This window comes from Hypanus sabinus, chromosome 6, assembly GCF_030144855.1.
Source record: "Hypanus sabinus isolate sHypSab1 chromosome 6, sHypSab1.hap1, whole genome shotgun sequence".
Taxonomy (NCBI): Eukaryota; Metazoa; Chordata; class Chondrichthyes; order Myliobatiformes; family Dasyatidae; genus Hypanus; species Hypanus sabinus.
Window position 1 is genome coordinate 14,884,643 of NC_082711.1, and position 13,889 is coordinate 14,898,531.

General features: G+C 44.0%; 1 protein-coding gene across 7 annotated transcripts in view; it reads left to right on the forward strand.

Annotated features, from left to right (window-relative positions):
* zbtb47b (zinc finger and BTB domain containing 47b) overlaps nucleotides 1–13,889 on the forward strand; it is a 270,179-nt gene that overhangs the window by 60,456 nt on the left and 195,834 nt on the right. The window contains exon 1 of one of the 7 annotated variants that reach the window (XM_059971744.1): nucleotides 6,884–7,012. The exons of 4 other annotated variants lie outside the window; for them this stretch is intronic. In XM_059971744.1, coding sequence (XP_059827727.1) covers nucleotides 7,007–7,012 — 6 coding nt within the window. In that variant the 5' untranslated portion in view covers nucleotides 6,884–7,006. Of the gene's footprint in view, nucleotides 1–6,883; nucleotides 7,013–13,889 lie in introns of those variants that run through there. 2 more of the 7 variants (XM_059971750.1, XM_059971749.1) reach the window with 2 other exon arrangements.

A 13,889-nucleotide genomic window follows, 5' to 3' on the forward strand; every position in this document is an offset into this window, starting at 1 on the left:
GCTGATACTTTGGCAATGCAGCATTGATTTCTGGCAGACTTAAGTTCTGAGCTGAATGTGCTGTCTAGCAATTCAATAACCTTCAGGGCAAATCAAATCCTGGTGCTTCATTCCTTCTGGAATGCAACTATTCTACAGTGCCCATGTTAGTGACTGGTGTGTCCTGGAAGAATACTGCACTGTTCCCTTAATAGGCAACATTTTCTTTCTGTTTGAGTTTCTGGTGGAATTTTTCTAGTGATTTCACAAACAGAAACACGATAATGGCTGAATAAGTAACTTTCTGAAATCAGCACACACAAAACGCTGGAGGAACACAGCAGGTCAGGCAGCATCTACGGCAATAAATAAACAGTCGACATTTTGGGCTGAGAACTTTGCTGTTTACATATCTGTTGTGTGGGAGGAGAGAAAATGACAGAATCAACAAGACTCAGCGGGGTTTGGTGGAGTTGTGGAGCAGATTTGTGGGTTAGCTGGCCTAATTCCACTCATCTTATGCTCCAGTTATAAGTCCTCAACAAGTCCTTTAGCCCAACCTGTCCCTGCTGAGCATGGTGCCCACCACAAGTTGGGACATTTTAACCCACCAGACAAAAGCAGAGACATGACTTTAGTATAGTGCTTGTTAAGATGCTGAGAGAGGAAAGGTGTGTGGAGGGGATTCAAGAGCATGGGGCTTGGTAGCAGAAAGCTGAAAGGCACACTTGCAAACATTTGGAGGGGTAATGAGTGTGGAGATTGAGTGATTAAATTGGGGAATGGGGAGGAGATGCAGAAGTGGGGAACGGAAGACTCCAGTGAGGTGTTAGGCTGAAAGAGGTGGCTGAGTTAAAGGGAAGGGTGGGTGGTGGTGGGAGGGTAGGTAGGTGGAGGGCACCATAGAAACAAAGGGGAGAATTTTAAAATGGAGCGACGAGCTAACTCCAAATCAGTGCATGTCCTGGGTCTTGGTGGAAGATGGGAAGTCCCTTTAAAATTTATTTATTTTTATTTATTGAGACACAATGTGGAGTAGGCCCTTACGGCCCTTCAAGCCACACTACCCAGCACTCCCTCCAATTTAAGCCTAACATAATCACAGGACAATTTACAGTGACCAATTAACCTACCAACCGGTATGCCTTTGGAATGTAGGAGGAAACCAGAGCACCTGAGGGAAACTCACGCGGTCACAGTGAGAAACTCCTTACAGACATTGGTGGGAAGTGAACCCCGGTCTCTGAAACTGTAAAGCGTTGTGCTGCTTAATAATCTCTTAGAAGCATAGTCATAGCATTATACAATGTGAACACATTATACAACTTTTTATTCGCTCAGTTTGCCTTCTTTTGCACATTGGTTGTTTGTCAGTCTTTGTGAGTAATTTTGAATTGATTTGATCATATTTCTTTGTTCTACTGTGAATGCTTGCAAGAAAATGACTCTCAAGCTGTGTATGGTGACATACACTCAGTGGCCATTTTGTTAGATACACCTGTCCACCTTGTTAATGCAGGTATCTCATTAGCCAATCATGTGGCAGCAGAATGTAGTCATGGTCAAGAGGTTCAGTTGTTCAGATCAAACATCAGAATGGGGAAGAAATGTGATTTAAGTGACTTTGACTGTGGAATGGTTGTTGGTGCCAGACAGGATGGTTTATCTCAGAAGCTGCTGATCTCTTGGGATTATTGTGTACAACAGGCTCTGGAGTTTACAGAGAATGGTGTGAAAAACAAACCAAAAAAAATCCTGTGCACTGCAGTTCTGTGGGTGAAAACATTTTAATGAGAGAGGTCAGAGGAGAATTGCCAGACTGGTTCAAGCTGACAGGAAGGCGACAGTAACTCTAATAACCACGTGTTACAACAGTGGTGTGCAGAAGAACATGTCTGAATGCACAATATGTCAAATTTTGAAGTGGATGGGTTACAGCAGCAGCAGACCATGAACTCAGTGGCCATTTTATTAGTTACAGGAGGTACTTTGATAATAAGTTTACTTTAAACTTTGAAAATTGTTCAAATTAAATTTATTATCAAAGTACATAGTTGTCAACATAAACAACCCTGAGATTCGTTTTCTTGCGTGCACATTCAGTAAATGCAAGATAGAATCAATGGAAGACCACACCCAACAGAGCAAACTATACAAATACAAAGGAGAAAATATAATAATAGAGAATAAAAATAAATAACCAATGAATATTGTGAACATGAGATGAAGAGTTCTTCAAAGTGAGTCCTTTGATTGTAGGAACATTTCAGTAATGGGGCAAATAAAGTTGAGTGAAGTTATCCCCTCTGGTTCAAGAACCTGATGGTTGAGGGGTAGTAACTGTTCCTGAACCTGGTGGGGTGAGATTCCTGCTCCTCTGTCCTGATGGCAGCAGCAAGAAGAGATCTTGTCCTGGGTGGTGGGGGGTCCCTGATGATGGATGCTGCTTTCGGTCTTTTGGCATGAGCTGTCCTTGCTGACCAAGGTGTGTTCCTGAGCCAGTCCTGTTTGCCTGCCTGCGCTTGCCACATATCCCTCTCTGTATTTTAAATCTTTTATTTCTGGTTGGGCTGAATTGTTCTCGATCTTGGCAATTTACTTGCAAACATTTCGTCACCATACAAGGAGACATGGTCAGTGTGCTGTTGACTATGGTGCGTCCTCCGAAAGCTTGGTATATTTACACTTGTCAGTCAGCTGATTGGACGTCACTACAGAAACTTGTTTGTGATGTGCAGAGGAAATCTTGTCGCTAATTAGTTGTGTGGCATACTTTGTGCGCGATGGGCTAGAATTTTGCACGCATTGCCTTGTAAACAGGATCGAGATCATGGACAGATTGATCCTATTTATGAGACAATGCGGGCAAAATTCCTCCAGACCCCAATGCACGAAGTTCACCACACAGCCAATGAGCGACAAGGTTTCCTCCCCATGTCACAATTGAGTTTCTGAAATGGTGACCGGTCAGCTGATTGATAAGTACATAAAAACTAAGCACTCGGAGGACAGACCACAACCAAGGGCACACTGACGATGTCTCTTCGCGTGGTGATGAAGCATTTGCAAGTCAATTGCCGAGAGAACCTTGGGGTGGCACAGCTTGTAGCTCCAGTGTCGTGGCTTTGATCCTGAACACAGGCACTATCAGTGTGAGGTTAATACTCCCCGTGACCCTGCAGGTTTCCTTGGGATAGTCCTGTTTCTTTCCACCGCCCCTGAGTTGGTCAGGTAATCTCAGGTAATTGGTAAGTGGTGGAAATGCAAAGGAGATAAGTGTGATTTGCGTAACGGGGTGGTTGATAGCTGCTGTGGGTTGACAGGCTTCTTTCCATACTGTGGATCTGTGTGACGTTTACACATTTAAATGGTGTGCTCTCTGCTACCTTCGGTTTAAGCATTTAATCCCAGTATCTGGAAGATGGGGGAGGAGGTATTGGCTCCTACATGTTGCCAGGTAGTTGCTGGATGGTGGCTAAGCTGCTTGTGCCAGCAGTTAGTTGGGTTTGGCACATTATTTGGCTGAAATGGAGTATATTTACTCCAGGGCGTTTAGATTTAGGATCAGTGCTAGGCCATTTGGCCCATTGAGTCTGCACCTCTGTTCAATCATGTAACTTTAAACCCCACTTACCGATCAAGATCCTATCAATCTCTCCCTTTTAGTACACCCAGAGACTTGGTCTTCCCAGTCCTTTTGGCAACACATTCTACAGATTCATCCCCTCCTCTCAGATTTAAGGGGGCATCCCTTTACCAGGCAATGCATTCCATAGGAGCCGGATTAGGCCATTTGGTCCTTTAAGTCTGCACTGCCATTAAATCATGGCTGATTCATTTTCCTTCTCAACCCTGCTCTCCTGCCTTCTTCCCTAAACACTTGTCACTCATACTAGTTCAGAATTCAGTATCTTCTGCTTTAAAATCCAGTGACCTGGCCTCCATAGCTGCCTGTAGCAATGAATTCCACAGATTCACTATCCTTGGTCTAAAGAAATTTCTCTTCATCTCTGTTCTAAGTGGATATTTCCTTACTCTGAGGCTGTGCCCTCTGGTCCTAGACCCCCTACCCCCCCCCCCCCATGGAGAAAAAATCCTCTCCACTTCCACTCTATTTGGGCCTTTCAGCATTTGATAGGTTTCAAAGAGATTACACCCCCCCCCCCCCCCGCCTCATTCTTCAAAACTCCAACGGGTACAGACCCAGAGCCATCAAATGTTCCTCATATGTTAACTCTTTCATTCCTGGGATCATTCTTGTGAACCTCCCGTGGACTGACTCTGGTGCCTGCTCACAATACTCCAATAGTCACCCGGCCAGTGTCTTGTAAAGCTTCAGCATTCCCGGAAAATATTACATGAGAAAACATGTAAAGTGGCTAGCAGCAAGTTCTAACAACTGGGTCTGTGCAACCAGGATACAGTATTCAATGAGCTTTAAAACTTCTATTCACATCAAGTTCACCAAAAATGTCTTTCCAACAGCAGGTTTGTACATTCTCCCCATGACTGTGTTCATAGTACATGCACGTCACGGTATACTACCTTGAGATTCATTTTCTCGAGGGACGTTCACAGAACAAAGAAATACGATAGTATCAATGAAAAACTGCAACTAATGTACAAAAGAAAAAAAACTGTGCAAACAGAACAAAATAATCAATCAATCAATCAATTGTGAGCTGTAGTCCTTGAAAGTGAATCTATAGGTTGTGGGAACAGTACACTGTCGGGGTGAGTGAAGTTGTCTGCACTGGTTCAGAAGGCTGATTGGTGAAGGGTGTTAACTGTTCCCCACCTGGTGCTGTGGAATTTTATGCTCCTGTACCTTCTTCCTGATGTTAGCAGCAAGAAAGCTGCCTGGGTGGTGGGACGCCTTGATGACTGTCATGCCGTCTATATGATGGCATTTATGTGCTGGACTCAGGACAGGTCCTCTGATATAATAACACCAAGGAATTTAAAGTTATTGACCCTCTCCACCTCTGATCTGTTAATAAGGACTGATGTATAGACTAGTGGCTTCTTCTTCAATAAGCTCTGGTTTTGCTGATGTTCAGTGGGAAGTTTTTGTGGTGGCACCATTCAACCAGATTTTCAATCCAACTCCTATATGCTGATTCATCACCACCTTGTGTTCAGCCAATGACAGTGGTGTCAACAGCAAACAAATATGGCTTTGGAGCTGTACTTAACCACAGAGTCTGGTATAAAGCGAGTAGAGCAGGGGGCTAAGTACATAACCATGTGATGCTTCTGTGGGATGGAGATGTTATTGCCAATCCGATCTGACTTGAGTCCACAAGTGAAGAAATCGAGCATCTTGTTGCACATGGTGGTATTGAAGCTTAGGTCTTGGAGCTTAGTGATTAGTTTTCAGAGGATGATAGTGTTGAATACCGAGTTGTGTTGATGTATGCATCTTTGCTGTCCAGATAGAAACATAGAAAACCAACAGTACAATACAGGTCCTTTGGCCCACAAAGTTGTGCCAACAAATTTCCCTACCTTAGAAATTACTAGGCTTACCCAAAGCCCTCTATTTTTCTAAGCTTCATGTACCTATCCAAAAGTCTCTTAAAAGACCCTAAAAAAAATGTTCCAGGGTTGGGTGAATGAGCACCACCTGTGGATGAGAGGGGATCTGATTGAGACATATAAGATTATTAAGGGATTGGACACGCTGGAGGCAGGAAGCATGTTCCCACAGATGGGTGAGTCCAGAACTAGAGGCCACAGTTTAAGAATAAGGGGTAGGCCATTTAGAACAGAGATGCCGAAAAACTTTTTTACTCAGAGAGTGGTGGATATGTGGAATGCTCTGCCCCAGAAGGCAGAGGAGGCCAGGTCTCTGGATGCTTTCAAGAGAGAGTTAGATAGAGCTGTTATAGATAGTGGGGTCAAGGGATATGGGGAGAGGGCAGGAATGGGGTACTGATTGTGTATGATCAGCCATGATCACAGTGAATGGCGGTGCTGGCTAGAAGGGCCGAATGGTCTACTCCTGCACCTATTGTCTACTGTCTATTGTCTATTGGACTTGTTGTCATGGTCGGCAAATTGGAGTACATCCAAATGACTCCTCAGGCAGGAGTTAATGTGTTTCATGCCCAATCTCTCAAAACACTTCATCATAGTGGATTTCCAACAGGTGCTCTGGTTTCCTCTCATATTCCAAAGACGTATGGGTTAGGGTTAGCAAACTGTGGCCCTGCTACGTTGTGGGTGCCAAAATTGTGTCAGTACTTGGGGGCTGCCCCCAGAACATATTTGGATTGTGTTGGTCGTTAACACAAATAACATGTTTCACTGTATGTTTCAATGTACATGTGACAAATACAGCTCACCTTTCAGCAATATTGAGTTGCAGTGACACTCTTGGCTATCCTCCATTCACCACTATGGGATGGGGGTGGGGGAAACCAGTGACCACTGCCTCTGCTCCCCACCCCCCCCCCATCCCTTTCCCAGTGTAATTGGATGGTTGGTTGTCACACACACTGCACCCCTCCTGTTGACTCCCTCCTATTTGATGAAGTGGGTGTCATACCTCTCCTGTTGTAATTGGCTGCAGCGAGGCGGGCGGGGGGGACGTCTCTTCTGTTGTTATTGGATGGGAGATGTCTTTTCTGGCTATCTCCCCCTCCTGTGGCGATTGAGTGGGGGTGTCCCTTCTACTTTTGTGACTGGGTGGGGCTGTTTTCCCACCCCCCCTCACCATAGTGATTGGGTAGGGTTGTTGGAGGTTCCCCCCCCCCCAATTATGAATGGCTTGGGTGGAGGTGTTATTCTATCCTCCCCCCGTTGTTATTGGGTGGGGTGTCGTTCCCCACCTCCCCCCCCCCCCCACAACCCCCCCCCACAACCCCCCCCCACCGTCGGCTCCGCGGTGGACCCGCCCCCTCGGGCACTGATTGACAGCTCCGGGGACTGCTAATGGTTAAACGGGGCTCAGCCGGTCCGAGCGGGCTGGGTGAGCCGAGCCGAGGCCGAGGCCAGGCGCCGCTCCGCTCGCCAGAGCCGAGTGATGTGGGTAAGGCGGCGGCGAAAATGAAAAGAGGGCTGTGTGGCAGCGGGCGCGTTAAGTTAACCCCTTCCCGGGCCCGACGCCCTCCACCACCGGGCCAGCTAGCTGCTAGGCCGCTGGCGGAGGTCTGCGTGGCCCCCGGAGAGTCCGAGAGGCGGTGGCGGCCGCCGCCGGCTTCCTGGCTCGACTGGTGCCGCCCGCCTGCGGGCTGTTCCCGGGAAGGGAGGACGGGGCGGACCGGGCCTAGCCCTGGGATAAGGTGTGTGTGTGTGTCGGGAGATTCCTCCCCACAGTCCCGCTCCCTACAGCTGGGGAGCAGACTTGTTGCAAACCTTTCCTTTTCCTCTCCACTTTCATAAAAAGTACGTTATCCACAAATCCTTTCCATTCTAGCAAGATTTCTGATGTGCAAAAAAAAATCAGTCTCCACGTGTATTCCTATGCAAAATGTTATCAAGACATTATACGCTTATCAATATATTGTTGCAGAAGTAAAAGATCAGTTGCTTATTTGTATTATCTAGAGATATCGTTATGTAATATATACTGTTATTATGTAATCAATTCCTTGGAGGGGGGTGGGGGGTTGGTATTCTTATATAATACATTTCCTAAGGGACTTGCTATTAATTGGCAGATTTGTTAAATTTTGCGTAATGAAGTATTTGTTTCACTTATTTTGAAGACAGTGAAGTTTTAGTATTTTCCACAATGGAGGTTATTTTGCTGATGCAAATCGTGCAATTTTTTTTTGGGGGGGGGATAAAGTTTTCGTCAATTTGTTAGTTTTATACTGTGTTTGCCCTGTAGACCCTTATTAATATTTTTCCCAACCCGAGACTGCTTGAAATTTTGTTTTGGAGGTTATTCTTGCGGTGAACATTAATTTTAAAATTCTGCGTAAATTTATTAAATTTGTCAATACAAACTTCACGGTTGCAAAAGAATTTTGCAGTCATATTAGGTGGTTAGTTTGTATGTATGTTGTTTTTGTGCACTTCAGAATTAGCGTGTCTGGAAATAGGCACTTATCACAGAATCTGGAGTTTTGCAATTTTAATGTGGAAAGTGCGTTGGTATTACATGTCGGTGGGAATCGGTATTAGTAATGTATCAATATTAAAAACAAACCTCAAAATGGTGGAAAAAGTATGTCAGGTTAATAGATACCTTGGGTAGGAGTGGTGCTGTTGCTGAGGTTTGATCAGAATCAGTTTTTTTTTAAAAAGCACACTCCCCAGCTCAATAGGTACATTTAGGGTCAGAAAAATGTATACAGTATACATCCTGAAGTTCTTTTTCTTTACAAACATCCACAGAAACAGAGGAGTTCCCCAAAGAATGAATGACTGATGGTTAAATGTTAGAACCCCAATGCACACTCCCCAGCTCCCCCCTGCCATACACAAGCAGCAAGGCAATGACCCCACCCCCACCAGCAAAAATGAGATGAAATTTGTTGTTAATCAGCAGTGGTACTGTGCAAAGAAAAGAGGTACTATAGATTGCAAAATAAACTAATAGTGCCCAAGAAAGCAACAGTGGAGGAGTTCATGGACCATTCGGAGATCTGAGGACAGAGGCGAAGAAGCTGTTTCAGAATCATTGAGTTGGGGAAAGGTTTCTAGCTCACCCTCTGTCTTGCCCCTTTTTTTGAATATTGTTTCTACAGATAGTTGGTGGTCACCATTCTGGAAAGTGAGAGTTAATTGTTCAATGCTAAAACTTTGCAACATTTTCTGAAAATAGGAGGTCTGCACAGCAGTTGTCTCAGATTGAAGCATTGCCTGTTGATGTATCACTGGTGAGCTTTCATATTGGTGCGTTCATTTCCTTTAATCTGGAATGCAACCTCTGTCTGTCACTCTCCATTTAATTTTATGATCCTTTACTGATCTACTGGGGCGGCATGTGGCTACGTGGGCTTAGTTGCTGTGCTGTTGGAAGGACATGACTGACATCCAGTTGTCCTAACAATTATGGCTGTAAAGAAGGGTGATGTGCAGGGAAGATGGACAAATGAGGAGACCTTTGAATTGAATTAGGTTTATTATCATTGACATGTACAACATTACAACACAGATGCTGTGCCAACCTTTTAACCTATTTTAAGATCAATCTAACCTTTCATCCTACATAACCCGCCCCCACAATTTCTATCATCCATGTGATTGTATGAGTTTCTTGTTGTTTCTTTCCTGTCGCCTTGTGGCACATCGGGTGGCAGCCTTGCCATTTCTTTAGCATTTTATCTGTTCTTATGAGGCCGAGTTGCTAGCTCAACGCTCAACCCAGCATAGATGGAAAGCTTGCAAGGAGCCGGCTGGATTCCAACCTGGGACCGCTCCCCTGAAAGTCCGGTGTGGACGCTATTACACCAACATTCAGCCAGTCTGAGTCTCTTAAATGTGTCTACCGCCACCTCTGACACACTCACCCACCACTCTCTGTGTTTAAAAAAATAACTTAACCTCTGACTCTCTTCCAACCACCTTAAAATTATGTCTCCTCCTATTAGCCATTTCTGGCTGAAAGTCACTGGCTTTAAACTCAATCTTTGCCTCTTATGTGGTCATGAAATTTGTTGTTTTGAGGCAACATTGCAGGGCAATATATAATCTTTAAAAAATTACTATAACAAACAATAAGATTTAAAAAAAATCAGAATCTGGTTTAATATAATTGGCATATGCTGTGAAATTTGTTATAAGAACATAAGAAATAGGAGCAGGAGTAGGCCATCCAGCCCATCGAGCCTGCCCCGCCATTCAATAAGATCATGGCTGATCTGTCTGTAAACTCAGCTCCGTCTACCTGCTTATATGTGGAAGCAGTACAATGCAATACATTATAAAAACTGTAAATTACAGTACAAAGTATATTTTGGAAAGTTAAATAAGTAGTAGAAAAAGAATAAGTCGTACAAAAGAAAGTGTTCATGGGTTCAATGTCTTCAGAAATCAGATGGCTGAGGAGGAACAGGCTGCTCCTGAATTGTTGAGTGTGTGTCTTCAGGATCCTGTACCTCCTTCCTAATGGTACTAATGTGAAGAGGGCATGTATTGCAAAAAGCAAAGCAGTGAGATAGTGTTCATGGAAATCTGATGGTAAAAGGGAAGAAGCTGTTCCTGAAACGTTGAGTGTGTATCAGGCCTCCGTACCTCCTCCCTGATAGTAATGCGATGAGGGCATGTCCTGGGTAGTGAATGTTTTAAATGATGGATATCACCACTTTGAGGCATCACCTCTTGAAGATGTCCTGGACGTTGGGGAGGACAGTGCTCACGACAAAGCTAGCAGAGTTCAGTCCTCACCAACTTTCTCGATCCTGTGCAGTGCCCCTCTATACAAGATGGTGATGCGACCAGTCAGAATGGTCTCCATGGTACATCTGTGGAAATTTGAGTGTGAGTTCTTTGATGTACCAAATCTCCTCAAACTCCTATTGGAAATACAGCTTCTGCCGTGCCTTTTTTGTAATAGCCTCATATTTTGGGCCAGGAAACATCTTTGGTGATTTGATACCCAGGAACTTGAAGCTGCTCACCCTCTAAATCTATTAAACACCAGTCATTTGCCTCATAATGATGTGAGGTTTCATTTGCTTTACTCACACTTTGGATATATTTTGTTCATTTTGCTTACCTTGGACTTGAGTGTTTTAATCGATGCACATTTCCTTTTGCTACCTCTTGTGGATTATTGATTTTGCTCCTGTCCTGAAATTTAAGATCATACTCTTTACTATATTCCCCTGGTGTTGGAATTGGCTTCTCTTTAGCTTTTCTAATCCTTTCACCATTTCATGGGATAATCCAGCCCTTAAAGGGCAGAGAGATGTGCGCAGCCTGCCCTCAAGTTGATCGTTTGTGGTTTGGAACCTGGCAGGTGAATCAGTAAGCCACTCAGCGCCGAATAGGCTCTTTGAGCTGCCCCAGATTTAATCCAAGCATAATTTACAATGCCAAATTAATCCACCAACTGGTACATCGACCGGTCTGGGAGAAGAAACTGGAGGAAACCCTCACAGTCATGGGAAGAGGCATGGGGAAATCCACGTACCCACACAGACAGCAACAGGAGTTAACTTGACTTGCTGGTACTGAGAAGTGTTTTGCTAAGCACTGCAATACAGTGATTTCTGTGACCAGTAAGGATGCAGGCAGTTTTTTTTCTTACTGAGGTTATGTAGACTAGAACTAGACATCACAGGTTAAGACCATAAGACATAGGAGCAGAATTAGGTCATTTGGCCCATCGAGTCTGCTCCACCATTTCACTATGGTTGATCCAATTTTCCTGTCATCCCTAATCTCCGACCTTCTCCCCATATCTCTTCATGCCCTGACCAATCAAGGATCTGTCAACCTCTGCCTTAAATATACATATAGACTTGGCCTCCACAGCTACCTGTGGCAAAGAATTCCAGATTCACCACTCTGGCTGAAGATGAGCCTTTTGGTTAAGGATGAAAAGTGAAATATTTACGGAGAATCTGAGGGGAAACATCATGTTTAGATACGGCCACACTCAAAGCAGTTACTTGTACACTGTATTTTATAGAATTGCTTTTAGAGTTACCTGTGATGGAATAGTGGATCAGATTCGATGGGCCGAATTGCCTAATTCTGCTTGTATATCTTATGGTCTTATTTTGGTTCAGCCTTGATTATTACTGTTAATTTGCTGGATAAAAGTTCCCATCTTGTCACCATTGATTTCATTATTTGCAAACAGCCTGGGCCACTCCTTTTGGCACTGCTCCAGATTTTTTAAAACACACAGTGCTTGCCTGTTACACTTTTATTTTTAGGAATTCAGGCCCCCTGTTAATGGAAAAATAGCATAGGTTTCCAACTATTGAATGCACGCCCTCCCTCTCTCTCATGAGAGAGAAATGATTTTCAACAGCTGAGTTACTTTGAGACTCGATCCTGTTTGTTTTTTCTGCTGTTGCTGTTCTGTAATTGAGTAGTTAAGGTAATGCTTTTTTCCTGAGATTATCATTGCTTATTAACCCAATATACTGAGACAGATGAATACTGTTCCCCACAGAAGCTTGTAAACTTGTTGAGAGATGAGCTCTGACTGTCAGTGAATAAACTGAAGTTGTAAAACTATTAACAAATGCTGGATGTCTCGTAACTGGAGTAGTTACGAGACAGTGTATTACTGTGGTGTGTGTGTGCGTGTGTGCGCAATACATTGCATATTGCTGAAACGTGGCTTAAAGATGAGGTAGACCGTCAGGTCAGTATTAGTTTAAAGGGTTTTGAGACCAGAGGACAGGATGCATTCATATTATTTACAATAACCATTATAGTTTGTAAGGGATGATGTGTGAGAAAGATCAACATTGTCAGGGGGACTGTGTGTGATGGAGCTTATTACATTGTCTGTTGCTTTTTGTAAGAACATGCTAATAGTTTGGAAATAGGGGCTATTAGGGTGTCACGGTATAGTGGCATTCAGTGTAACACTATTGGACCATAAGGCACAGGAGCAGAATTGGCCCATCTGGCCCATTGAATCTGAGACACCATTTGATCACAGCTGATTAATTTTTCCTCTCAGCTCCATTCTCCTCCCTGTAACATTTGACAACGTAATTAATCAAGAATCCATCAACCTTCGCTTTAAATACTACTACTGCGCCAGCGGCCCAAGTTCAAATCTGCTGCTGACTGTAAGAAGTTTGTACATTCCCCCTGTGACAGCATGTTTCCTCCCACATTCCTCCCACATTCCAAAGATGTATGGTTTGCAGATTAATTGGTCACATTTAGTTCAGTGGTGCAGGCTCTTTGGCCCAGAATAACCTGTTACCGTGTCGTATGTCTAAATAAAATACATAAATAAGGTTAGTTGACTGGTGGAAATAATGGTGAAAAGCAATGTGTAGAATGTATAGCACAGGAGCAGGCCTTTCTGCCTATCATGCATGATGTACCATTAAACTAATCCTGCTTGCCTGCACATGAGCCATATCCCTCCACTTCCATGTGTTTCTGTCATGGGGATCTTCAAGTGTGCGTCCAAAGTTCAACGAAGGGAGCTGGACAGGCAGCTAAGGTGGTTAAGATGGTGCATGGGATGCTTGTGTCTGTTCAGCTGTGGTGAAGCGAGGAATCACCCCAGAACTAGGTGGCCAGTGCTCTGTAGTGTGCACAGTTCTGATCATCTTATAATAAACGACTTAATAGCATTCCAGAATTGTCAGGGCTGGTGAATTGTAGCTATGAGAAGGTGGGGACTGCATTGAGGTGGTACTCTTTGGCTCTGAGAAAGGGTTTAATTGAGCCTAGATGGGCAAGATGAATCAATTACACGAGAGGATGTTATGGATGTTGCTGGCAAAGCCAGCATTCTTTTACTTAATTGCCATTGAAATTGGTGATGAGCTGCTGCCTCTGTAGAGAAGTGGTGAAGGTACTCCCACTACAACGTTGGGTAGCTAGTTCTATAATTACACTATGCAGTGCTGATTATATTTACAAATCAGGATGGAGACTTGGAATGGAGCCTGCAGATTATGGAAAGAAAGAAACAGCCAATGTTTCAGGCCAAGACTAAAGAAGGGTCTCAGCCGGAAACATCAACAGTTTATTCATTTCCATAGATGCTGAGTTCCTGCAGCATTTTGAGTGTTGCATGGTGCTATACAGGCCCTTTGGCCCATGATGTTATGTTGACCTATTAACCAACACCAAGATCCTGTGCACGTGCTGTGCTTATCCTTGGTGTTAGAGGTTATATAGACTTGAGGTGCTGTCAGAGTACCTTTAGCAAGTAATTATGGTAGTTTGTAGACAGTACACACTCTAGTTACTGTGAGCCATTGCTTTAGAGAATGAATGCAACGAGTGCTGGATGGGTTGCCAGT